This window comes from Anser brachyrhynchus, assembly GCF_964034855.1.
Source record: "Anser brachyrhynchus genome assembly, chromosome: 2".
Classification (NCBI taxonomy): domain Eukaryota; kingdom Metazoa; phylum Chordata; class Aves; order Anseriformes; family Anatidae; genus Anser; species Anser brachyrhynchus.
This window is the reverse complement of record NC_137695.1, coordinates 150,083,972-150,108,197: the sequence shown is the minus strand read 5'-3', so window position 1 is coordinate 150,108,197 and position 24,226 is coordinate 150,083,972. Positions and strand designations below refer to the sequence as shown.

Sequence of the window (24,226 nt, the reverse complement as noted above, 5' to 3'; positions counted from 1 at the left end):
TTTAGGTCTTTTTTGAAACCTCTATCTCAAGTTGGAAAGATAATTAAATGTGTATGTGCTTTTAGGCAGAAATATATATATTTATAATTTTAAGAGGCATTAAAATAGGCAGAGTTGCATACTGCAGCAAACCACAACCACAAAGAAGGCACGCTTCTTTTTTTTTCTTTTAAATCAAAGCACTACCTCCCATCAACAGGAGCAATGAGAAAGGTGAGAAGGAAAGACAATTCCACATCTGCAGAACAGGTTGCGGGCAAGTGCTGAGAATCCAAAGCGATCCATTATTTAAGTTACTGAAATACAAGAAACATCAAAAAGCTGCTCTTTAACTCCCAGCGTTAAAAAATAAAACAGAAATGCTCCACAAACCTTCAGTTCTCCCCATTTTAGCAAAGGCCCTAGGCATGTAATTCAATAAAAGACAGACACTCAGATCAATGCATATCATGAAGTCACAAGAATGCAGTGCATTCAGTAGTAGCAGCCAGACAAAAAAAAAAGTGTGATCCAGTTAATGCTGTAAGCAATGTTTTATCTGTGATTTATTATAAAGCTGCTAGGAATTATGCAGAGGGAAAATCTGGGGAGCTTAATGCTTTTATTGGTAAGGTCAGTAAAAGCACGCTCGGAGAAAGAATACACGTGTTTAAATGAGTGGCCTAACATTTAAACTTTCAGGGGAGGAATATGAAAATACCAAACATACACATATAATCTCTGGAAACAATTACACTAATTAAAACAATACCGAACATTTGGAGAGAGACATTTTACGGAAGGCATTCCAGAATGATCTCCCCAAAGACACCGATCAAACTGGGTGTGTTCAATTAACAGGAGAAATTAATTTCAAGTCAAAACCCCCGCTGCTGAGAATCATTCAGCCTTTAGCACTCCCCCCAACCCTGGCCCCAGCATTTAAATCCTCGGACTGTCAGCAGGAGCTTTCTAGATGAGATGGTTAATTGGAAAGGCTATTTTCACTACTGGTCTAGTGAAGCTCCAGCTCCAGTGTTTCCAGTAAGAAGTTTCATCATCATCATCAACAACAACAAAAAGAAATCCATGATTTGAGATGAAGATGGCCTTTTACTTTGTACTGGCTGTCTACCTCAACACCTACATTTCATATTTTTATCTCTCTGCTCTAGGCTAAGCTAAGCCAGACAGAATTAACTCATGTTGACTCTGAAATGCAGCCATTGCCTAGAAAAGCAGGGATCCAAACCACAGAGCCTCTCGGTTGCTCTCTGCTGTGACCTTCTGGAATTCCAGAAACAGTTCAGACTGCCAATTACCATCCCGAGCATTCAAATAAAATCATAACGAAGCTGAATTCAAATTGCTTTGAAATCTTCCGATAGAAAAAAAGATAAATCTCTTTACAGACGGATATGGGATACTGTTCACATTTCACAGATGTGGAAACGGAGATCGTGGTTGAACCAGATAGTAAATTCAGTTTCAGTATGTCTAGCACAAGATCAAAAACACCACAGCCGCATGACGCACTGATGAAGTGCAACCCACTCTGCCAATTCTAATTTTGCACCGGGTGATGCTCCAGCAGGTAGCGTCTGTCCTTCTGCAGGTGGCACGCAGCCAGCAGGAGCGTGATGTCGTGTGACCTGGCTTATCTGAACGTGCTACCAGGCGATTCGGTACGGCACAGAAGTGGCGTTGAGGAACACGGGACCATAGCCCACGACTCAGGGCAAAACAATTTGTAAGGGTCAACCACATAAGCTCTTAGCAGACCCGAGAACAGTTCCCAGTCCTTCCTTCATCCCAGGCTGGTTTCCCACCTATTGGACAGCTCTGCTGCCCGGCACAACAAATGAACATTCATATTAAGACAGAGTCCTGAGGATTTATTTTGCAGATTTGTTCTAAATACTCTCCCCGTTTCCACCCCACTTACAGAGGTCCCGTTTCCATCTGATGGTCCTAGGTCCAGTATACTTCTTTTCCCTCAAATCCTCGCTCTGCTAACCAGCTGTGGCCCCTGCTGCCTCACCTCTACCCACACAAGCCGAGAGACGTTTCAGCAGCTACAGAGTTGACACTGCAAATATTTAGGAAAACATTTAGCTTGACAAATGCAAATAATCACAGCGAAGTCAAACAAACCTATGCGTGTGTGCAAGGGTTTCCAGGGTTTAGTAGCCAAAAAGTAGGACACGTTTTTATGCTTGCTGCGAGACACTCAGAGACACTACTAAAGATGTGCTATATAACCCACATCAATCAAAGAACGCTACTCCTACTTCTTTATATACCGCTTACTAGAGAAGTATTTTTACTGCAGGTTATTAAATGCGGACTCTAATGTATTAACACTCTCTGGAGGTGTTCAAGGTCATGTTGGATGGGGTCCTGGGCAACCTGGTCTAGTGGGAGGTGTCCCTGCCCATGGCAGGGGGTTGCAACTGGGTGATCTTTAAGGTCCCTTCCAAACCAACCCATTCGGTGATTATTGTAGTGAACTATACACATAGTTTACTAATTCTGGGGAAATTAAAAAATAAATAAATAAAAAATCAGCTTTCGTCAAATGCTTAGCCCAACTCATTGAGACAGACATGAAAGGTAAAGTAAATATTAGAAAGTAAATGTTAGAAATGTGTTGAAATGCATCCTTGTCCCAGTTTCTGCGGCAAACGCAGCACATGACTACAACAGAGCCACACTGTTTGTATTGCAGTTTGGAGACTGCAGCAGGACGAAGCAAGCATTATGCTGTTATAATAAACTATGTCAAAGGAATTGCAAAGAATAAACTTTAAAAAGTTAAAGAACTCCAAAGCCAGAAAATGCAAGAATTAAGTCTGCCTGCAAAAGTTTTAGTAAGTCCTATGGCACTATACTTATGCAGAGGCACAACTACAGTCATATTATTTTCCTCTATTGTCCTGCATCAGTCAGGGGAAGGATTTGACCCAATGTCCATATTTTGCTTATTCTGTGAGATGAATTATTGGTCTGAAGTGGCTTCATTGGTAAATAGCACGTAACTAAGAAGTAAAGAGCAATTTCAACTAGCATCTGTGGTACCAAAATAATGGCCATGGAAGTACCCAGTGTTAACAAGAAGTAAAAAGATGAAGCAAGTTCTCCAGAAATCTATTTGCTGTTTGATGGGAGAGAAAACACTGCACCCATACGGTGTCTTTCACCAGGGGATTGAATGTTGCTGCTGATGGTGCACTTCAGCACACTATATGTGAACTTTGAGATAGATTCATTGGCTTCTACAATTACAGAGCCAGAATAAGTGCAGTGAAAGACTACAAGAGCTCTTCCTACTTTTCCTATCAGCCCAAGAAGAGATTTATCAATCCCACTTAAGCCATTTTCACGGTAGCAGACTTCAAGGATATATTCCTGAGCAGCTTCTGTGTAGCAGAGGGCTTTTTTGAGGAAATGAAGGTCTCAGAATTGTCATGACTGGCATGCAAAGTTTCAGGATCAAGAAACACCAATACATTGCACGTATCTAACAGAGCCGGTGCTCTGAAGTCAGCTGGAACAGTAAAGGTCACAGTTACAGATACAGATATCACCAGTGGATTTTGCCCTAAAAAATGCTGTCATGACAGTGTAGCAAGAATAAAAAGAAGAGCAAAGTGCTCATTAAGAAAGCATCTGCACCAAACCAGGCTGTTTCTTGAGCCTCTCTCAAACCCAGTAAGGCCTTCGGAAGCTTCATGTCAAAAATGGTTTCAATGACAGCACCTTAGTGGGTGTCCCAGTGCCAATCACTGTGCACTGGCACAGTCCTGAACCAGCCGAAAAACAACAATCCCGAGGGATTCACGGTCTTCCTGGTACTCAGCCGTGCAGAAGACCAAGTGACAACCTGATTTTGAGGCCCAGCCCTGTCTCTTAATAGGCAGCAGGGTCACTGATGACACTGTCAGCGCCAGCCACGCAGCCTGGACATGGTCACCACGTTAGCTCTGCTGCCACAGCTGTGCCACCGAGGAGCACGGGGGCCAGGTGGCACCACATCCCCTGGCTGACCTTGCTGTTACTTCAAAACCCACGCTGCAGGTGCAGCTACCGCTCCTCAGAGTGTTTTGCTGGCTTCGTTTGCTTTGTCAAAAGGCATGACTTGGATATCCTGGCAGAGCCTTCTCCAGTAGGATTCAGTGCCAGCACAGCTACGCTGGCAGAGCCTAGGTACCAAAGATGTTATCTGCAAGTCCCTTTCGTTTTTCTCAGGCCAAGGAGGATTGCCCAAGTCAGGAGAGCATTATGTGCTAAGTGAAGAAGCTGGAATTCTTCTAAACCGTTTGTGAGTCAAATATAGCCCCTGGACTTTCCTGTACAGTGGAGTTTTAAATAGGATCCTTTCCTTTTCTGCAATGCTGCTTAGGTCAGTTAAAAACTGCGCTGAAAGGAATTATTCCTCAGCAGGATTAAAAGCTATACACTTGGCCATGAAGATAACAGACGTCAATACTGAGGAATCTGCTCTACATTACTGACAAAGCGAACAAACATCCCCCTACTGCCCCTGCAATGAACTAGCACCAAAAATAAATAAAATTTATATTAATTTATTTTATAAATAAAAAGTAACTATTACCAAAAATACAAAATAAATATAAGAGTAGTTCCTGTATATTTTGTAGAGACAAAACTGCTCTTGAATAAGGAACACAGGAGCATCCCTCGTCGTTGTCAAGGAAAGACTCAACACTTGACAGGAGGTAACAGCACACAGGGCTGAGTGAACCAGACTTCAACTCCCATGCAAGATGCACACCTATGCCAATTGTATGCACTTTTATAGACAAAAAACAACGAAGAACACGTTTAATTTCACTTCACATGTTCAAACTGTAATTCCCATTGATTTAATTTACAAGCTGAGCTCAAGCACTCAAGAGCTCGAATCGGTTTCCACGCAGGACAATCAGGAAACACAGAAGACATCAGCAGCCACTGACACGTTGGTATAAATCACTCACCTGAAACAGCATGGGAAAGCTGGGGCAGGGATAAAACCCAAGCATCAAGACAACTTCTAATAATCCCATCTATTTCTTACAGCTTAACAGCATCATTTTCAGAGTATTCTTTCAAACAGCCTCCTTTCCATGTATCTATATGAATTCCTGACTTCCTAAGCCCTTTACCTTTCCATCTGCCTCTTCCAGCTCTCAGCCATTCTTTCGTATGACGCTGAAAACTCTTCTTAAGCACACCTTCTATGTTCTTCTTCCACATCACCCAGGCTTAGATTTCATGCTTCTTCACAATGCTCAGACTTAGCAAAAGGAAGACAGGATGCAAGCAAGATAAATCACTGCTTGGCAAAGCGGTAACTTACAGCAGGAAGCACTAAGTCACCTTTGCCAGTGTGCCACTACCAAACTCAACACTTCTCTAATATGCAGGGAAAAAAGAAAAGGCCAGATCCTCTTTCCCTGCCAAATTTAGTGGAGAGATGAGACATGGGGGTGCAGGAGAAGAAAAGAGGCAGGAATAATGCAACATTAGGAGAGTTAGTTATGTCTTCCTCGTTCTCTAGATAGACCTAGAGTATCTTGTGATTCATTTTATTTAGAGAAGCCTGGGGACTTCAGAAAATTTACCCCAGCTCTTACAGCCCTCCAAAAAGCTAAACGCTTGAAAAGAAGAGACAGCAACTGGAGTCCCCAGACAACATCCCTTCTAACCTAGAAAGCAGAGTGGGAGAGAGAGCAGGCACAGTATGCTGGCACTCCGGCCGCTTGAGAGCTCTCCCAGAATAGGGGGACGCTTGAGCTGGCCAAGCCAGCCTGGGTCCCCGTCACTTGGGCCACTCCTGTGTATGAAGTCAGCAAGAGATACTGCAGCTCCCTCAGTCCTCTGTTGCTGTTGCTACATTAAAAATAAGAGCGTTGCCCTGACACTGCATGGAAAGGGCCCAAATATTGGCTAAGTTCTTTCGAAAATACTCATTAAAAAATCAAGAAGGCAGCAGCAGTAGGAGTCCAGTCATTCCACAGTTACAAGAAAATCCAGTGGCACAGGGAGTTTCCACAGTCAAAGGGTTTCCCACAGCCTATTGTTGGAAACACTGTGATTCAATTGCTCACTTCTTACTCAACAGGCTGCTGATTCAACCAGAAGGCGATGCTGATATGTTTCACCTTCTGCATTCCATCCACTGCAGCCCAAACCAATAAAAACTCCCCATTTAAGAACACGTAACTGTATCTCGCACTAGTTACTTGTTATTTACAATACGTACTTCTTTTGTACAGTATCTTTCTGCCAGTCATTTAAATGTACACATAATAAAACCATAAATCAGGAATTTTAACTGATGCCATCTCCTTATCTTGCTAACTCCCAGCTGGACATTGACTACAAGCAGGTGATTAGGAGGTGAAACACAGCATACAACCTGCTTTCAGATTCGCTGCTGTCTGAAAAAAAAAAAACAGATCAGAAAAAATGACAGCAGAAAACCTCACAAAAATAATCGGATAAAATGTGTTTTCCAGCTTGAGATAAACACCGTTAATGCAGTTACACAAAACCCGGTCTCCTTGTGAAATTGAATGACCTGCTGCAACTTCCCAGGGAAAGCCCTCAGGCAAGGAATTCAGATGGAGCCGGGGAGCAAGCCAGCTGAGGCTATTTTAAACCCAAGCCTTTCCACAGCTACCTCCAGGTGCAGACCTAAATTCAGCAACGGTATCTTTGTTTCCCAGAAGCAGATTTGAAGCTGATCTCTGACAGGTAACTGGAGATCCACTGTGCAGTGCTGGAGGCACGGCGTGCAGCTATCCTCCAAAACAAAGCACGAGCTGTTAGTTTTTAGGGAACAATTCACATCTCTGTTCTACTGCAGAACCCTATACGCATTTCCTTCTCTTATTCTGAAAGGTTTGCTCAGAATGCAGGCAGTGGAAAGTACAGAAAATTCCCTAGAGTGAGGTAGGGAAAAAAGATAGGAGAAGCATGGCTTGAGGCTAATAAATTAGTCATTACTGACTTTATAATCTACGCAGACCCCTGAATGCGTTCAACATCTTGGAGCTGCGTTTTTGAAGTCTTAGGAATGAACGAACAGGGAAGGAGCTTGTTTCAGCAAAACAAGGAGGAGTCTGACACAATCTAAATGAGTTAAATTAGGGAGGGGTAAAAAAAAAAAAAAAAAAGAAAAACCAACCTTCCAGTACTTGCTTTCTTTACACACAAGCATAGATGTGCACACAACAGATGCTGCTGAAGCCAGTCCAAAAATCATGACTGTATCATTGCCCTACCTAAGCCCACGAAATTCCCTTTGCTTTGACAAACAGTTAAGCCTATGCTTAACTTAAAGATCATGAGTAAAGGCATCCGAAGCAAACAGGATTTGAGCACTTTGCTAGCTGAGGCACAGACTTCCTCTTTATACTCCTAAAATATGAAGAAAGTGTTTTGCTGATACACAGGAATAATGAAAGAAGGTACGTTGTTGAAAATTACTTGAAATTCCTATTACATTGTTACAATAATAACACATCATTTAGTTAACAGCTTACAATCAAAATATAAACTTACCATGTGTCACTGAAGTCCAGGTATACACCATTAATCACTAATGACGTGAGCACTACCTTATGTTTTATTAGGAAAGCTTTAAAAATCCTGAATATTCCATAGAAAAGGAAAAAGTTCTGACCCGTCCCATTTCTGAGAAATATAAACCAGCAGTTCTGCAATTATGGTGACATGTGCATTGAATGTGTATTTAAATACTGCATGGGGAACACTGCGTCTGCTGTCCAACATTTGCAGACATAGTTTCCAGCTCCTTTTAAACATGCAATATTTAATTATTTGGATGAAGATTTTTCAGCTGAGCATCTGACTCAGGATGATTTTAAAAACTCACTAAAAGAAAACCTGTCAGAATTTCTCAGAATAGAGCTAGTGCAAAAATGCATCGCTTCCTCTCCTTTGTTTTAAAAATAGCAAAACAAAAAAAAAAATTAGCTGAAATGCTCTAACGCCTGCGTACCTTGAAATGCAGATTTTGTACCTTGAAGGGAAACCAGGGACATGCATTTGCTTCCTCTAGAGAAATTCCTACAAAATTGATGCCTGGAAGTTTATTTGCAGATACCAAAATAGGTTACTTTTAAAGTTGAGTTCTCTGAGTATGATGGGATGGGATGGGACAGAATGGGATGGAATGGCATCGATTGGAAGGGACCTTCAGAGATCACCTTGTCCCTCTGCCTGACCACTTCAGCGCTAACCAAAAGCCAAAGCGTATTCATGAGGGCATTATCCCGATGCCTCTTGCACACTGGCAGGTATGGGGCATAACCACCTCTCCAGGAAGCCTGTTCCAGTGCTGGACCACCTTCACGGTAACAACATCGTTCCTGATATCCATCGAAACCCCTCCTGATGAAAATGAAGCAACCAAGCAGCCAGCACTGAAGCTGATTCTCTCAACACATGGATCTGCCATTGCACCCACACTTTCGACACCCTGCTTGCCACTGGCTGGGCAGTGCTGGAGGCCACAGCCCTAGGCTGTTGGTGAGGTGAAGCAGCAGCAGGGGCCTGGTAGCCTGGACAAAGAGCTCCTGGGGCTGGGCAGGTGGCAGGGGGCATGGGCACAGCATGGGGAGGCCTTTATTAAGGATCAGCAAATCCATGTGGGCTGAAAGATGCTGGAAACCAGGCACCACTAGTTCCTCCCCTACCACAACGCATTTATTCCTGAAATCACTCGTTATGCAGCTCCCATCTTCCACGCAGCACGAAGCCGGTACCATCCAAGACGCCGGTGACCTAACTACACGGCCCTCCCGCGTTCCCAAAGTGCTGCTCGTCCTGTACTCTGACTGGTGCAAGAGTTTTGTGGAAAGCAGTAACACACAAATGTGTAATTAGGAACTGGATCACGCTGCATGCAGGAAGAAAAATTAATTGCTGTCCTGGCAACTTTAGTATTTTATACTGTTTGAAGATTACTTTTCCCAAATTCTGTTGTTTGTTTTTTTTTTTAACGTAACATTTGTATCTACTAAAAGATGCATTTAAATAAGGACGTGTTTTTGTAACTAAAAGAAGGTGACAGTTTACCTGATTTACTGTTTCTTCAATTGCTTTCATATAGTGATTGAGTTCTCTGTCCATTGCAGCATATTCTAACATGACTTTCTCCATACTGTTAACATCCTCCACATCATCTGCAAAACAAAATATTTCGTACAGGGATGATCAGCTGTGTTTGTTTCAGGCAGCATTTCTTCTTTACAGATACGAAGACAAGCATTAATGTGAATTTCTTACAACATCTGTAAGGCACAGCAGGTGCTTTCAAGCTCCTCAGACATGTACCTCCTTCCTATTTTGCAACTGTAAACCTTGACATTTCTTGGGTAACTTGAACAAACATCTTACTCAGAAGGACACTTCCCTGGTTTCATGTGAACAAGAGAGAGTGTGTGTAATTTCATCTACCAGCACCTAGTCATTAGGCAATCAGGATATTTTCTGCAAAAGTTATATTTCATGACTCATCACATGGCCTCAGAAATACTCAGAAGAAACTGAAATGCCCTCTCAGTACAGTATACTCCACGGCTATAACTAGACCCCTTTGTCCCCAATAAACATAGCTAGTGCAAAATCAAAACAGAGCCAGCATTTTATAACCCAGGAAGCAATGGAAAACTGAATAGTAATGGTGAATCAGACAGTAAAACTTTAATTGCCAGTGAAAAATCAATGAATAAAGGACACGTGCTTAGTAACTCACATCCACTTTCATTCTCTGCCGCGCTGCTCCTAATTTCACCCCTTTCATCTCTAACTACACCTCTGCTTTCCCATTCTGACCTGCTGTGCATCTCCGCAGCTGGGTAAGGACTCTTTTTGGGTGCTGCAGGGCTGAGCAGGCACGGCAGTAACTCCTGACACAGGTGCATGTACCGCACCAAATGCTGCCACCTGTGGGAGGACAGCCAGCCACAACCCCGAAGCCATTCAGGAAATTAAGGTATTAGGAAACGTAAGTTTCTCCTTCTCCTGCTCCCTTTTACTCCTACTCTGCAGTTTCCAGGTACAGAAAAAACAGCTGGAAGGTGTGGAAGAGCCCCAAGGTTTGTCATGCAGCATTAGTTTAGGGGCTGTCACTTAATGGAGTGTTCTCCTTTACAAGCAGCGTAAGTACCCTTAAGCTGTGCTATTATTTTCAGGAAGAAAATCACTGTATAGCTCTTTTTCCTTTTTTTTCTTTTCTTTTTTTTTTTTTTTTGGTGAATAAAGGAAAATGCTTTCCTATTTGGCAAGGCAGCACACTTCTTAAGTCGCTAACTGTGTGAGTACACTGGAGCACAAACATCTCTCCCTGCACAAAACTAACAGAAAGCACCGTGCGTGGCTGTCCCGGCTTTCGAGCAGAACCTGAAGTTGTTGCTGAAACGCGTCACGCAGGACAGAGCTGCACACCACATTGACGGATCCAGGAGACAGAAGGAAAAGTGTTAAGATACATTTACCCAAAAAAGATACTTAATAAGCCATACTGTTTTGTGAACACGGCGATTACAGTCATGATGTTTCCCGTAATTCTATCCAGGCTTGGTATGTACCCATTCTTCATTAAGTAGATGAATGGATAGCGCAGACAGAATTTTGGCATCCCCGCAACCTTCTTCTGAATAATCAGCATTTCCCTCTCCCCTTTCCCTTCCCTCCCACCCCGTTTCCGTACCCTATCTGGTAACTGTGATCGTGCTCTCCTTCCTTCCTGCTAGGAAGCATACAAAGTGCCTCCTTCAAGGCTGACACAAATGGCACTCCGTGAATCACAGGAAAGGTTTGTGTAGCAAGTAACTGTCATTCTCCTCCCATGGCCAAAATGAATCATATCCACAGCATAAAGAAACTAGAGCGGCCTAAATCTATTTTTTTAGGGGAAGAGAAGAGCATTGTTGAACACCAAGAGAGCCGTATGAACGCCATCTGTCCTAAGTTCAAAAAAAGTTGTAGATAAGGAATAATAACGCTTCATCTGATCTTACTGCACTGGAGAAGCATGCTAAAATAAAGCGCAAAGAGCTGGAACTGCTCAGGGAAGAGGGACATTATCTCTAACTGTATCCTGCCCTACATTCCTCACGTCCTGACCATTCCTCCCATCCACCGGCCTGGTTTAAGTCTCGGCGGTAGTCACTGCTGTCTCCCTGGTCTTCCATGCCCATGAGGCTATATGCGTTATTTCATATATACTGTGAAAGCTCTGAATGTGTCCGTCACTAACACACGACCAGAGCATGCCCCTGAAGGCATGATGGAAATAGAGATGGGTCTGAAGGACTGTAGACAGGTCAAGGATGGCCATCCCTTATTTCTGCCCTTTGACAGATACTGCAGCACATTTTCTACCTGCAGTTCAAGGTACTGAGAGCTAAGATGAAGTCTCCCACGTTGTTCCACTCATCTCTTAACTCCTACAGAAGACCTAAAAGAAAACGTACATTACAGGGTATTCCGTTTGCCTTTACAGAACTATCACAGCCCTACGTTAGACACTGCAATAACGCTCCTGTGCATGGCTCCTCCGCTCCCACCACTCTCCTTTCCCCTGGTGAGTTAAGATCACTTCTGCCACTCCCTGGAAAGGAGAGGAGCAGACCTTGTGTACACATGGTGAGAAGCTGTGGGTTTCTGTATGGGGATGTGAAAAGTTTTACAGCTCACCGAGGCAGGGATCCCAGAAGCTTCGATGTTTCCGTACAACAGACACCCCCACAGACTAGTAAGAACGTCCCAGCTGACTTCATCTTACTGGGGAAGAAGAAATTAGGAAAGAAAGACTTACCTGTCTTTTCTAATCACCATCCTGCAACTCACCCCCCCCCCCCCCCAAATGCCACCAACCCATTAGTTTAATAGCGCTATAATCACACGAGGAACCAAAATTTATTTCTGATATCAGGCTTCTGAAACATTCAAATGGCATTGTGTGTTACCCACTCCGCAAACCCCACCACCACCTTTATTTCAGCTGTGAGAAAGGCGGTGGAGGTTCATGGTAGAGAGAGACTCGAGGCACTCTCCCTCTCCCATCAGACCGGGACCGCGTTATCTGCTGAGTGCCCTCCGACCAGGCTCCAGCTAACTCTCCGAAGCACTCAGACCTTTCACTCTGCAAGCCAACAACCCAACTCAACGTCAAAACCGAACACTCTGCGAGTACTGGATGGGTGCCTCGCTGCTATCTAATCAAAATTTATCCTAATCTTGTTTCTAATTCATATCTAAGGAATGCATTGCAAACTCTCTGCATATGCTTTTAGCTACTGCCACAAAATACCATTGAAGTTGCATACTGTAGTTAAGTCTCCTTGTTATCTAGGCTAAATATGTTCAGTTTAGTAAGCATTTCTCCACAAGCCTTTACCCTCACCACCCAGAGATTATACATTTTGCAATGTTACATCTTTTACTCTCAGAGAAAGCCCAGTTCAAGGCCATAATTTTCATTTTCAAAGGCTCATGTGCATCATGTTAAAATTAGCTGGCTGTATATCCACTCTTCGTAAGAATGAATTCAAGCTCACATGACTCCATGAACTCTCTTTATAATAGCAATCGGGTTATTACTCCGAAAAGCCTCCCTACAAATCGAGTAACAAAACTACATAAAGAGACTAGCAAGAGTTCAATTTCTCATTTCTAATACGAGATCAAATTGATCACGCTCAGGTGCCTTACTGCTGATTCAAACTGTAATCAATCAGGGCAGGGTTACATATCATGAACCCCAAAGTGCTAAAACAGAAGTTACAGTAACAGGATAGTCAAATCAGTTCTGTTTTAACACTTTCCATATTAGCACTTGTCTAAAACACCCCCCATTTACCCCAAACTTGTTTTCCTTCTAACATCTGAGTTCATATTTAGTGTTTACTTTAGTTCCCAGTATACATCCACAAGTTAGTGAATTTCTGAAGATTTTTCACAAAAAAAGGATTTTTCTCTTTTTCTGTGCAAAAGTTACTAACCACATCATTATTTGCTTATTTATGGTGTAAGAGCTGACCTCCAGCCAACACATACCAATTAAAATAATCATTCACTTCCACAGTAGACTATCTGAAACACAAAGTAGTCTGGCGTATCGTGAAATTACAGGCGGGCTCTAAGCCTCCAAGTATAACAGCACATAAAATGAACAGTTAAGCACAGACAGCGTGGATTAACATAAATATTAACATTGACATCTTCGTATTATTGGCTAACGAAAACCAAGCTTTCAATTTTAAGCAAAACAGGACGTTGGGAGTTCTACCTCTTGCACTACATATTAGGTTACTCTTAATTTCCAGGCTACACGCTGTTTTTTCCATCAGGCTCTCCCATTGTACGAGGCAAAAGAGGAATGGGAAACCATTGCCCACAGATTTTGACAGCGGATTTCAGACTTTTAAAACACATGCAACACAAACATCTGTCACTCGAGCCAACAGCAATAGCAGTAGTAGGCAGCTGTCTTCATATGCACCAGCAGCATGAAAAAACACACGCTTGGCCAGCAGGTTTCAAGTTACTGCTGACAGCAGGGGAATACAGGCTCTAGGACTCCTTGATTTAGTTCCATCTTCTGCGGGAGAACGTGCATACTCAATTCAGGATACAGCTAAGCATTTTTGTTGGCCTTTTTTTTTTTTAAGCAATTATGTTAAAAAAAGAAGTGCAGACTCCCCCTGCCCCATCTCCTTGCCCCCAATTCTAGTCAACTCAAACCTGTTTGTAATTAAAGTTGGACAACACATCTGGAAAAACAAAAAAATGTAACAACTAGCCTACACTTTATGAATCTTTATAAATAAATTCACACAAAACATTTGGAGAAGACAGTAGTAAGATGTCCTCCTACTGTCTGGATGCTCAGTGGAGACGGCACAGACCTACGGCGGAAACCACAGCGTTAGTTCCCTCCTCTCTCTAGGTGTACTTGCACCCCGCCATGGTACTCAGACCATACAGACCAACAGGAACTTAAACAGGAGGCTGATCGCTTCTCCAGCACTCAGGATAATCCTCCACGTTTCCTCCTCCAGATATATGGACAGCTCCTCAGAAAACTCTCACTGAAGATTTCTTTCTAAGCCTCATCTCCCAGATCTGTAACGTATCTATTTATTAGGCTGCAAAAAGAGCCGCCTAGTACAGAAAGTTGTAAACAGAAAGAAATTAGAAGTAATGCACAGGAATGGCAAAAAGCTGTTTTGTGTCCTGAAACTGAATCTCCTGAATGCAGGTGTCTTCACGTGAAAGCCAGAGAGATGGTTGAAACTGGAATGCACAAAAATGGCAGTGAAGCCCTCTGGATACGGAACTAACCACTGCAATTAGCAAGAGAAGAAAAATTATTGCTGATCAGAGTGCCAACAACCATATGAGGAATGACAATTGGTGGAGTAAAGGGAACTCGGGGCAGTAATTGCAAAACTTCCTTCCATATAACAATCAGAAGCTACTTACAGCTGAAGCCAGTCCTAAAGACGCCTCCAGCTTCTCAGGAAATGCCTTAACAGGGTTGCAGTGTGTTTCGAGCTGGATTTCCTTCACTGTTTCCTAATGAAGTCATTCCACTCACGCAGAATGCTTTGGTACAGACAGAGTTACAGGCTGAGTGTGCAACAGTGATTTTACGGACCTACACCTTCACCTAGATACCAGGACTCTAGTGAAAATTAGGTATGTCTTACAAAATGAAATGGCATCAGTGATAGAAAGAGAAACCAGATGCAGATGGCCCTTCTTGAGCAGGGGTTTGGAGAAGACGACCTCCAGAGGTCCCTTCCAACCTCATTCATTCTGCATCACTCCCCAATAACCAACAACCTCGTCTCTAAACCATCCCTCTGGAAGGTGGATGAAAGCGAGTTCACATCTACAAATACCTCTCAAGCAAAGAAGGAAGTTGAATCTGAGTTTCCAATATTCTACCAAAGAGAAAGGGGGAAGAAAAGAGATGAGTGTGGGAGAAAGGACTACTGGAACCTGCCAGGGACAAACCAGCACAGCAGAACTCTGTTAGCTGACCGTGCCCACGGTTCCACCAGAACTATCACCTGTGAATGGTTCCTAAAACTTCAGCTTATTTTCTCTTTGGCTTTTGTTTTTAAAAAAATCCAAATCACATTACAATACTTGGACTCAGGTCAAACATTTTGCTTCACCTGAGTCAGGTCTTCTGAGGTTTTATTTTGCAGAGGAAAAGGCAGTGGTTTGCAGTCTGCATTGAAACATTTATTTTATACAGCAACTGAAAGAAAAGAAAAAAAACCTCTTCAATTATTCAGTTCTCAATGCTTACATTTTATTTTTTTAAAGTAAGATGAGCCAAGAGTGGCTGTTAGATTACAAACTGCTCCTGACAAGAAAACTCATCTCGTGTTACAAGCCATTTCCCTGTAGGCTATGACTGTCTGAAACGGGAAGACAAGATTCAGTGACTCAGGAGGCTCTTGCCAATCCCATAGACATGAAACCCGAGTGCTTTATATTGTAGACAGAGTCCGAACTTCAACAGAAATGGACGACGCAGGGTGCCTCCTTTCTGAATGCCCAGTCTGAACCCTTTCAAGGGGACAGCATTTTCAGAGAGTGGGTGTCGCACACGTTCTGAAAACAAGAGTCATCTCAGAGTGGGCACGGAGCAGCTGAGGTACCCAGTATTACTAACCACTTTTGAAAACAACTTACTATATTATTCTAAAACAAAGTAATCATGAAACTTTTGCTCAACATGAAACTCCCTTAAAGTCTACTGCCAGCAGAACTAGGCCAGCAGCGCTTTTGAAAGATCCTTCCTTACAATGCTTGTTTTTCTTAAAGACTATCAGGGGAAGGCTAAAAGTCATAATGATCCCAGTTCAGACTTGAGAGCTTACCAGATATTTCTGCCACGGTATCCAAACAGACTGCATGGTAAGGAAGGGCAGTATCTCCAAACACTTATTGACACTGGGGTAATACCTAGTGAAACAAACAGGGTTCTCACAGAGAGTTGCATTTAGCAAACACTCCAATGTGTGCTGACAGGTTTTGCTGTATAAACTCCTAAATAAAATGTTATTCAACACAAATACAGATGCTTTAACTTAGGCTGAGACACACAAATAACAAAAAGACAACCTAATCTTTCACACAGATAAATACAATTCGCTATGGGAGGCAAACAGAAGGAAGTCTTTATATCATATCTACGTATTTTCTCCTGCTGTAACCTCTGCATTGAGTGTCCCTCATAGAGTCCTGAGAAAAGGAACAGCTAGTACATGCACACCTACCCACATGAAAATGGATCCTTGCTTGACTATATATTAAGACCCATGCAACTACCAGGCTATGCCAAACCCTTCAGACAAAAGAAAAAAGAATTCTCTGACCAGCACCTCTTTAGGACCCAAGGGACTGGCATGAAGCTGCATCAGGGGAGGGTCAGGCTGGGTGTTAAGAAAAGTTTCTTCACCAACAGGGTGGTCGGGCACTGGGACAGGCTCCCCAGGGCAGCGGTCACGGCACCGAGCCTGCTGGAGTTCAAGATGTGTTTGAACAACGCTCTCAGACACATGGTCTGATTTTGGGTGGTCCGGTGTGGAGCCAGGAGTCAGACTCGATGATCCTTGTGGGTCCCTTCCAACTGGGAATATTCTATGATTCAGTGATTCTCTCCTTAGTAAATTACAAGGACATGGTGACATTAATCTTTATTTTACCAACGAACACCTATTTGGTTCTGCAGAAAGACCAATTTAAAGTTAACAAACTCTAACCAGTAGACAGGAGCACTGAAAGGAGAATAAAGCATTTACAAGATGCAAGAGTTTGGAGAAGCAGGTCAAGCTCTCCCCTTTCATAATCCTGTATCAGTTTTCTGGTATTACGGTGATGTCTATCCAGAACTACCAGAACTACTGTGCTCTGTTCAAGTAAGGAGTAAATCATCATTCCTCAAAACCACCTATACCACAGACCCAAGAAGAACAGAAACAGAAGTTACTTTGACAGACAAGTAGCAATTAAATACCAAGGTTCATGTACCTTTCCCTTGGCAACAGAGGCAGTTCCACAGGTCACAGCGCCCATCCTTGCTGCTCCTCCACCTTCCTCCTCTGCTGGGACTATATGACTTTTCACCCCACCATGCTATAGATGGGACTGATGAAACAATCCAAGTGTTGTCCCCCCAAAGCAAAAAACAACAACAACAACAACAAGAAACCCCCAAACAATGGTTCTTGTAACTGGATTTACAGTGCAGGTATGTAACCAGTTGTACCAGCCCACTCGAGGGGGTGGCAAACTGTAGCCGGGTGGAATTTCAGGGGGGATAACACCCAAAGCCAAACTGTTTGCCAAGAAATAGGTAAAAGCACCACGCCTGTATTTTCCAAGCAAGCACAATGTACACGTTATCTCCACACCGAAATCTCAGTTCAATCTCTCACGAAATCAATAATTTCTAAAACCCCTCTATTTTCCTAGCTATATATATATGCCCCTCTCTTCTCAGTGGATTTCAACATACGTTGAAACTGAGGCTGAAAACAACATTCACTAATAATTTCAATGGGAAAGGATTTTCCTATGACTAACAAGCTTCTTGCCTGTGGAGGCGTGGGCATGTCTGCACCACACAATAGAGCGTGGTTCAGAGCCCCGAGCTGCTGCTGACCCAGCCTGCCTGAGAACTGGCGATGGGAAGGTTGGCGAGACCTACCCTCGTTCTCCTCTGAAGATTTGACATTGGCAAGATCAGAATTTTGGGGGCAAAAATTTCTCTGCATTAAATACTCGCCTCACAAGGAATAGGGAAATCCTCCTTACGGTGTTGTAATTGTTTTTCTTTGATCCCTCAGAACACTTTCTAGAAGGGCTACTTAAAATTCTTTTATTTCAAGACTTTTAATGGGTGTTTCCAATTCCCATAAAAGGTTCATAAGCTGCTGGATCTATCACCTCCCTCGTAAAGGAATACCAGCAAAATCACATTGCTGATTTCCAACAGGCTGGATTTTTATTTTTTAGGAAGCACAATTTCTTCTGTATTAATACAAGATTTCTGCTTGCACACCACAAGTCCCACAGAGATAATCCCCTCCTTCTTTCTTTACCAGTCAGAGTTAACGCTTCCTGTGGTCAATAACTGATTCTTCTCTTACTTTAAATTTCATCGACACGTGGAAAATAAATACTTTAGGGTGAAGTGCAAGTCTGTCCACAATATGAGGCATATTTATTATCATCTAACAGTAAACAATACCATTAGGATCTTTACAAAATAAACTTTGCTTCCACTAATGAATCTATTAACTCTCATCTGAGAGAAGCTCATTCAAACTGTATCCTCACCAAACGAAATGCAGCTACTTAGAACTTCCTCCATCTTAAACTGACTTTTGGGGAAACAGGAGGAAAAGACAAGCAGCAAAGATAGGAAAATTAACCTTTTTCACCCAAGTCCTTCAAAATTCTCAGACACATCGTGTCTCTGTAGAGAACTGGAGGCAGCCTAGCTCTGTGACCAAGCCAACGAGGCCTCATCAGAGAGCATTAAATCAGATCTAATGTTTCAGTAAATGCAACTATCTTGGTTCTGGGCTCCAGCTATAATAATATCCGAGTCTGCTGCTGATATATCAGCTTCAAAATCTAATTGCGCCGACTAGACATGCTCCATGTGGCACCACACGAAACTGGAGTCACAAGATGCAGCTCGGCCAGCAAATGGGGCTGTGACGCAGGAGAGAAGCACGGGAGAGTCGCTGCTCAAAGAGACCGAGAGCAGTTTCAGTACAGAGGCAGTCTCACTCTCGGTCCCTCACTGCATCCTCCCATACCTTCACTGGTGCCAGGACTCCACACGAGCCGCCCAACAAACTGGTCCCACTGAGGCTCAGAGCTGCTCCTTCTCGTGCAAGCAAAGCGCCAATCTGCACGGGTACAAGTTCAAGCAGTTGAATAGATATCAAATGGGAAAGTAAGACAAAGAAAAGCCCTCACTTCAAGGCAATCCTTCACTTCAAGACAATCCAGCACTGACTTATTTCAGCTCGGTTTAATGGCCATAGTTATTTTACCAAACAAAAGGAACACAGAACCCAAGCTAGTCTTCCCCAACCAACAGCAGCAGCATCACGCAGACACCAATGAATGCTGTTCCAGCACTGAAATTTTAACATTATTGACCTAAAGTGAAACAGCTGGGGGAGGAGAAAGGCCAAAATAAGTCTGCCTTTTAAATGTCAAATATTTTGATTAGAGACTTTGCAAACATAACTTTTTTCTTTTCTCCTCCGAACCCACACAGTCTCCCATTCTAAGTTTTTCTATTTCTGCCTCGACAACCCATCTTTGCTGACTTCAGAAGCCAGAGAAAAGAAGCAGTGGTCCCAGACAGAGCAGGACTGGACCTCAGCTAACTAGCCAGGGGACTACACGCACTCCAGCTGCAGCAGCAAGCAGCTCAGGGCAGAACAACTATCCAGTTTTATGCTCAAATTTTTACATAAATTTGGCTGGCAGGCAACTTGAAGTTCTGTACCACTATGGACAGAGCGGTGATGGATCTTACAGCACAGCTGACACCGGTCCACACGTACACTGCAATAAATTAGAGAGAAATTAGTTTTGCAATGGATAGCTAACAATACAAAGGTTTGTTTTTAATATCATAAATATTGATCTGTTAGTATATCAGGAATGTCTCTGTCTTGCAAAAGTTGGTAAAAAGAGAAACGAGTATCCTCTCCAAAGCTAATTCTTTGTTAGAAATGCAGATAACTTCCACATGCCTTAGGTATTTTTGAGTTTCTGTTGATAACAGGACGCAAACAAGGTTGGACTATAGCAGCCCAGAACACCAGCGTCTCACGTAAGTGAAGGTCAAGTGATGTCTCCCACACTAAACACCTAATTCAGCATGAATCACAGATTGATATGGTGCTCTCAAAGTGCTAACCATGCAGCAGTGTCAAAGATAGGACTTTCAGAGCCCGTAATTCCTCAATATGACTTGGAAAAGAAAAACACAAATAACAAAAAACACACCCACAACCTAATCCTCTTACACAGACGAGGCAAAGGCAAAGTCTGGTCACAAACTCCAGGCATAATGAGAACCAGCAATTCATCCTGCCTCTAGCAGGCTGCCTTCGCATAAAACCTCTTCTGTGAATTGGCAGATCTCCCCTTTTTGGCACGAATCGCTGCTATGTGGCATTCATTCTGTTGCTTGCATACTGGTAAGTGACAAAGCTAAATCTTTCCATTGCTGGAATTTCATTTTCCATAAACTTCAGACAAGAATTTCTCCTCCTATTAGGAGCTGCTGTTTTGTTATCATATGGAAAATGCACATCTCTGTGCAAAAAAAAGAACAATGCAAATCTATGTTGCTCAGGTCTCTCACATGTGCGCAAATATTTATGATTTTGAGAGGAAACAGGAATTTGTTTGATAGCTTAAAGTGCACTACAGAAGATGATCTCTCAGCATTTCTTTAGATAACCGTTATCTTTGTCCACGGGAGAAAAGAAAGAACTTTGTGGGGCCTTGTGTCATTTAAAGGGGTGGTTTTGAGAAAAAAAAAAAAAGAATATAAATTGAGACCGGGTGTGGAAATGTTCTGTAATCAGATACAGGAAAGCTCCCTCTGTTCAGTACTTAAACAGAACTGGAAAAGTATCACATAGCTATGAGACACTGTGTTATTAAAATAAATTAAATCCAGAACCGTATCACTGTGCTTGAGATTTGTGTAGCCGAGATGTACTAGCTCAGAGAATTCCACCCCCCCCCCTTTTATTGATAAACTTTTTAATTTTGTTTAATTTTAACTTGGCTTTCTGTAAAAGTGTCTGAGCCAAATCTGTGCACTGAAGTAGGTAACTTCAGTGGAAAAGAAGTCTTCATTTTTAAATTAAGAGACCACCTTGAGACATTGGGACAAACTACACACCTCCAACTAAGAATGGATAAAAGATGGATCTAAAAATACTGAAAAAATACAGAATTTCAATGAGTGATGGCATACCTAATTCACTCAAAAAGCAGCTGTGAATTAGATCCACACCCACAAGTAATAAACTTTAAAAAAAATAGTCTTGTGAAAATGTCACATTAATCTACCCATACAGAAAAAGTCTACTCACCCACTGCTTACTAAGATGATTAGTAAGGAAATCACAAGTTAAACTTTATTCATCTGCTTAAGAAAAATAGGAAAGAGTTTGCAAGGTTGATTTAACTCACAAGATATTATTGTCACTTGACATTTACATGCAATGTATAATTCCATTCCCACTTACAGTCTGGGGAAAGCCTGTTAAAATACTTCCTTAATGTGCGAACACTTCTTTGAATTGTGTTCTTTTCATCTGCCACCTTCTCCTTAAGCCAGCTGGCTCCTTTTGTTAAGCCTTTTCTCATATGAAAGTTCATTATATGTAATTTATGGAGCAGTTTGAGATTGTCACCTTCTATCGAGCGCTACAGCATATGCCTATTTCAGAACACTACAGCATTTTTTGATAATGTCAAAAAAGCAAGGAGGTTCACACATTTATGTATCCTGAACAAGCCCAGTGTGAGACTAATCCAAAAGACCACGTCTGCCCTCTCATTCAAAAGCCACGCCTGGTCAGGGTGGCCCTGCTCAAGCAGGGGCTGGACCAGAAGAGGTAAAGAGGTCCCTTCCAACCCCAACGATTCTGTGACCAGTGATTCATTTGCAGCCATATGAAACAGTTCTCATTCAACTTATATGCCAGACTACTCTTCCCATTTTGCGAAAGCGTAACAGCTTTGTAGAAACTGCACAAGTTGCTTCCATGGAAAACATCGTTAGGAAAGCATTAAAGTATCTTTCATCATCTAGAGCACAATCAATGTACTGTCCTGGTTAATCCTCTTGCTGTGGCTTTCTTATTTCTTACCTCTTTTCTCCTTCATTATACTTTTCTTTACCACTTGCTCCTCTCCCCTTCTCTTCCTCTGCAACCAGTTCCCCCTTCTCTGCTCCTTTTTTTACTAACCTGCTTTTGATTCTTTCTCTATTAGCAAGTGATATCTTCCTGGTGATCACCGTCCTTGGGGTCACCTCCTACCTTCTCACATCCTCCTATATAATGGCTCACGGCTCTTTTCTTAGTGGTTTTATTGGCATAAAAGTACATTAACACACACACAGAAACCTGAAAAAAATAAGACGTAAGCTCACCACTCATTAATAGTAACTGCTATGTAGTTCACAGTTTGGGAACTAAATACAAACAATGCCTAGAAGTGTGGCTGGGACAACAGCACGAGCAATGACAGATTACCTGAATGCCCTACACAGAAATTTGTGCTTTATGATGCTCACAATGAATGCAATACCCTTGTTCAATATCTAAAGGAGTGTTGTGTTTTGTTTTGTTTTGTTTTTAACTAAAATGGGGGCTAACTGTATGCTGACAACTTTGCAGGTATGTCCTTATCTTTATATGGCACATATTGTATAATTTGGGGAAAGGCTCCTTCTAGATCAACAGGCATGAGACTAAATCCTGCTAATTGCATTCTTCAGTAAGCTCCTTCAGTATTTCAAAGAAAGAGCAACACAAATTACTCAAAGGCTGGAAAGCATGTTTTATATCAAGACTTACTAAAGCTGCTTAACTTGGCTAGTTTGAGCAAGAGATGTTAAAGGTGACTTGCTCGTGACCTACCATCACCATCCTGAAGACTTCTCAACGTGTTGGGCTGTGATTAGCAGAGAAAAACATACAATCCAGTGGCTGAAAACTGAAACAAAGCTAATGAAGAGAGAAAATACGTGGTTTTCTGTCAACGAGAGTTGAACTACGTATTCAGAGATAAAGCGGATTTTCTTTCACTTCAGCTGACTTTTTGCTGGACCGTGTGTTTCACTGGTAAATTTTCTTTTGATAAGCCGTTTTCAGCAGTTTCACATTGTATTATTCATTGACCCGTTATTAAAATGTCAAACTATCCTCCTACAGACATAGCCAAAAGGTCCACTCAAAAAATTCATCTAAGTGCAAATCTTCACTTCGTGTGCTATGCATATTTCAGAGACGCAATATTGGAGATGACTTTCTGGAGCTGTGGTACGTCTTGTTAATGCACAAAAGGAGAAGTCGACATCTTCGCTAGGCTATTGGTTTCCACTGCCTGTTTTTCCCCTGCACACATAATTTCTGCTGGCTACCTCTTTCTTACCTTTTCCAACCACCTACTGCCACTACAGAGAGCTGAAATTCTTTCCAGACTCTCACAACATTATTTCCACAAGCACAGAAGACACAAGCAACAACAGAAGCGAATATCTACACAGCGGTATGTGATATTCACATGTTAATACATCTTCTCAAGACACTCCTGACATCTCTTTTTAAAGAAGAGAAACTGATGCCTAGCGAGCTTGAATGACTTGCCCAAGGCCACACAGCGACAACCTCAGCCTGAGAGCCCAGCTGTTCCTTGCCTCAAGGCCTCCCCAAAATCAGACTGGGACCATCTCAGTTGTTTTGCACCTTTCATATAAAGCTATTACGTCCTCCTTGCTCCTATTGAGACAAAATGGGAAAGAGAAAGAGGAGAAGGGAAACAAAAAAAATCTCTGTAATTTGTAAGGAAAAATATTCTAAACCTACAGCTCAAACAAACAACTTCTGCCTGCCCTCCAAAGGCTGAAATTTTTCATAGGTCTCACTCTCAGCAATCATAAGAAAAATGCAAGTCTTCTGTGCGACTCTGACTGATGAAGCAAACATTCCCATTTAAATTCTTGGAATTTAATCAGTACATATTACAGCCTTCATTCTTCACTAGAGTGTCAGTATGCCACATAACACTGGTGTAAACAGAAATATGTCCTAAAACCTGGATTTCAGTCAGAGTGCATTTTTAAGTTTGCCTTTTCAAACCATTTTTTATCTGAAAGTACTAAAAAGATCATAATTAATTCTACCTGCACTGATAGAAAAGGTATTTTTGAGCAACAAAAAAGCAAGGTTAAAAAAAACCAAACAGCTACAAGTTCTTGAATTGTTGAAAAGATGAGCGCAGATGAGAATGGAAAAGAAGGGAAAATAGAAATTAAAAAAAGAAAAAACAGGGTGAGTGTCCACTGCCTCTTGGGAGGGGATCAGGATGAAGGTTTCAGAACAATCACGTCCATGGAACTGTT

At 42.3% G+C, this 24,226-nt stretch overlaps 1 protein-coding gene across 2 annotated transcripts in view; it reads right to left on the bottom strand.

Moving 5' to 3' along the window:
• The window catches only part of NSMCE2 (NSE2 (MMS21) homolog, SMC5-SMC6 complex SUMO ligase), a 129,930-nt gene that overhangs the window by 91,111 nt on the left and 14,593 nt on the right, over positions 1-24,226 (bottom strand). For both annotated transcript variants that reach the window (XM_080582059.1, XM_080582058.1), the window contains one exon: positions 9,091-9,197. In XM_080582059.1, the coding sequence (XP_080438185.1) occupies positions 9,091-9,197 (107 nt within the window). The remainder of the gene's footprint in view (positions 1-9,090; positions 9,198-24,226) is intronic.